Consider the following 3,668-nt stretch of genomic DNA (forward strand, 5'->3'; position numbering starts at 1 on the left):
TATCTTTTATTCTTTTTTTTATTTACTTATCTGTTCTAATTGATTTGAAATTGATGGTTTGGTTCAATTGAATTTAACATGTTTTAAAATATTAGTGTTTGAACTTGTGATAGTATGATATAACCCTTATGTGTTTCATTTAATATGCCATGTTATGTCAAATCATAGTTGTTTGATAGAACCCAATTCATTATACAGTTCTAAAATCAGTGGTGGAAATTTATTGGATTTTTTTTTCCAATTTTGTATTTCGGGATGTGTCAAGATAACATGGTTTGCCTGTTATGTTATCAATTCTTTGTTCTTACACGATCAATCTGTTATTAAAAAATTTGATCACTTTGTTATAATACATGTGCTGTTTATTTTGTAAATTGTGGTCACAATCCAGAAATTGCAAATTGGATTACTGTTGAATGCCTCTGAAATTTTACCCGCATATTTTGGAATTCTGAATCCAATCATGAGATAGCTGTTGCATATTCCTTTTCATTTATTGATTGCCTGTGTAGATGCAACCCAATTTGTAGTCAATGTTTTAGATGCAATACACAAATATGTGGGCTTTACGACTGCAACTGTTAGTGGAGACATATACAGTTTTAATACTATGTCTGCAATAACTATTGAATGCTTGTGATTTTTTACCTGGTTATTTCTGAATATATAGATCAAATACAGTTTGTTGTTGAGATTTTAAATTGCGGTCACGGGATAATTAAAATTGAAAGCAGACAAAAAGTGTTGCTTTTATGGCCACAATACGTTGTGGAGATTAAAAAAGAAGTAAATCTACTCAATTCTTCAATTGACCATTTTGAATGTTGATGCTTTAGCTACACTAATGAATGTCAATGATTTAGATTCTTTATACTTCTTTTGAATATCAAACTGTCAAATTCTCTGGTTTCAGGTTGACCCTGATGAGGTGAATGCTCTAGCTCAGCTGATGACATGGAAGACAGCTGTAGCAGACATCCCCTACGGAGGAGCAAAGGGTGGAATTGGCTGCAACCCAAGGGACCTGAGCATCAGTGAGTTAGAACGTCTAACTCGGGTTTTCACCCAAAAGATTCATGATCTCATTGGTATTCAACGGGATGTTCCTGCCCCTGATATGGGAACCAATGCTCAGGTATTGTTTTTACAATGTAAATATTTGCTCTCTGTCCAATTTGTATGCATACTAGCATCCAAATCCAACAGTTTTGTATATCCTTCTCATTGATCTATTGTTTCGCAGACTATGGCATGGATTCTCGATGAGTATTCAAAGTTTCACGGTCATTCACCTTCTGTTGTGACCGGAAAGCCAATTGTAAGTATCATATATGCTCATTTCCATGAGAGGCATCAAAAAATATTCTTGTGTATATCAGTAATTAGGAAATTGGCTTAAAATTAATGTTTTTGCATGTAGGATCTTGGAGGTTCTTTGGGAAGGGAGGCAGCCACAGGTCTCGGAGTTGTTTTTGCAACTGAGGCTTGGTTAGCTAAAAATGGGAAGTCAATTGCTGAGAACACATTTGTCATTCACCACTATGGCAGGATGATACCAATGTTGTCAAAAAGCGGCACATAGAACAAACAACTATTTTCTATGATCCACCAATTGTCAACACTGGATGATACCCGATATAGTACATATCAATCCTATTTTCGTCATTTATTTGATTTTTACAACGTTGTACAGGGCTTTCGAAACGTGGGAACCTGGGCCGCTAAGTCTCTTTATGAGAGAGGTGGTAAGGTTGTTGTTGTGAGTGACATCACTGGTGCCATCCGAAATCCCAATGGAATCGACATCCCTACCCTTCTGAAACACAAGGAAACCAACGGAAACTTGACCGAGTTCCAAGGAGCAGATGTAATGGATCCAAATGAAGTGCTTGTTCATGAATGTGATGTTCTTATCCCATGTGCCTTGGGTGGAGTACTGAACAAGTATGTTTTTCTATGTCACCCATGCTCGTCGGCATTTAAGTGATTTTATTTTTTCTTAGATTTGCACACTAAGATTAACATTGCATCCTCCCTATTTCATTATTAAAGGGAAAATGTTGCTGATGTGAAAGCTAAACTTATAGTTGAAGCTGCAAATCACCCAACTGACCCTAAAGCGGATGAGGTAATGTTACTGATTCGCATCAGTGTTGTTTCTTATTACGAATATATATTTGAAATTTATATTAATGGAACTGATATCTTTTTTTTTCTTTCAGATTTTGGCCAAAAAAGGAGTCACTATATTACCTGATATTTATGCTAATGCTGGTGGAGTTACTGTGAGCTATTTTGAATGGGTTATACCCAGGTGGCAAATTCTTTGATCCTCTTGGTTTAGCCAGTGATCCTGAAAAGAAAGAAAGACTTCAATTGGCAGAGATTAAACATTCTCGCTTGGCTATGGTTGTTTTCCTCAACTTTGCAATCCAAGCTGCTGTTACTGGAAAAGGTCCTATTGCTTTCATTGCTACCTTCAACCAGTGAGACATATAATCTACACTTAATAATACAATTCTATGATCCCCAACCACATTATCTTAATAATAATATTTATGAGTTTGTTCTTTCAAAACTTGCAAATTAGTGCAATTTGCTTTCACACATAACTGAGAATATAACTACTATTCCTTACAAACTTCAAAAGATTGAACCCTCATAGCTTATGACCTTATGATTGTTTGGTTTTTATAATTTTTGTTAGTTATATATATCTTTTATTGTGTGATAGGGCTTTAGGAGTTGATTTATCAAATCTGAAATATTTCTCAAAAGCAAGTGTTACAGGACAAAGAATAATGGATTGATAGAGTTCAAAAGATATATTCTAAAAACATGGAAGGAGATATTTTAGAGAAAATGTTAGGATAAGTTGAAATTAAAAATGTATTCATAAGTGGAGAAATATATCACTTTTGTAAAGATTTTATGATCTACTTAGTGGAGAAATATATATTTTTATGATCTAATTTCATTACAATATTGTCACAAAGATATGATACTCATGTTAGTGCTATAATTAAAATGCTATGAATGCAAGTAACATTCATTTAATATAATTAGTAAAATTATATTATATTTTATTGTATGTTTCAATGGCATTAGTTAATAAAAATAAATTAAAATTTTAAATTTAATTTACTGGTATTAATAATTTAGAATTACAATTAGAAGGGAGATAAAATAAATTTAATTTAATAAATAACAATAAGTTTTAGTGACAAACAATACTGTAGGAATAGACCAACTCTTTATTTATATTTAGGCTTAATTGCAGTTTTGGTCCCCCTATTTTAGCTGAATCACGAAAGTAGTCCCTCCATTTTGTTTCTCCCCAGTTTTGGTCCTCCAAGCAAAATTTTGGTCCATAACTTAATGAAATTTCATTTTTTTTGCATTTATTTAAGTCACACTATGTCTCAAGATCTCATTTGCAACAATTATACATGAAATATATGATCATAAATGGTGTAGTACGGCTTTAAAAAATGAAATTTCATCAAATTTTGGACCAAAATTCTGTTTGGGGGACCAAAACTGGAGAGAAACAAAATTGGGGGACTACTTTCACGATTTAGCTAAAATGGGGGGACCAAAACTGCAATTAAGCCTTATATTTATCTAGTTTTTAGTGACAGTCATTATTGTAGGTAGAAATGAAAAAC

General features: G+C 33.1%; 1 protein-coding gene across 1 annotated transcript; it reads left to right on the forward strand.

The window, feature by feature from the left end:
* The first annotated feature begins 718 nt into the window (after positions 1-718).
* Positions 719-2,126, forward strand: LOC101493573 (glutamate dehydrogenase 2-like). Its single transcript, XM_073364754.1, has 4 exons — positions 719-1,135; positions 1,244-1,318; positions 1,421-1,944; positions 2,053-2,126. Exons 1-3 carry the CDS (start codon positions 950-952, stop codon positions 1,580-1,582), a joined length of 423 nt encoding a protein of 140 aa, XP_073220855.1. The 5' UTR covers positions 719-949; the 3' UTR covers positions 1,583-1,944; positions 2,053-2,126.
* Positions 2,127-3,668: the final 1,542 nt, after the last annotated feature.

This window comes from Cicer arietinum, chromosome 1 (genome assembly GCF_000331145.2).
Source record: "Cicer arietinum cultivar CDC Frontier isolate Library 1 chromosome 1, Cicar.CDCFrontier_v2.0, whole genome shotgun sequence".
In the NCBI taxonomy this organism is placed as follows: Eukaryota; Viridiplantae; Streptophyta; class Magnoliopsida; order Fabales; family Fabaceae; genus Cicer; species Cicer arietinum.

Excerpts from the sequence above, each read along its gene's own strand:
- LOC101493573 (XM_073364754.1), top strand. The coding sequence starts at position 950 with ATGACATGGAAGACAGCTGTAGCAGACATCCCCTACGGAGGAGCAAAG. Across the intron at positions 1,136-1,243 it reads ATATGGGAACCAATGCTCAG|ACTATGGCATGGATTCTCGA; the intron begins GTATTGTTTTTA and ends ATTGTTTCGCAG. Across the intron at positions 1,319-1,420 it reads TTGTGACCGGAAAGCCAATT|GATCTTGGAGGTTCTTTGGG; the intron begins GTAAGTATCATA and ends TTTTGCATGTAG.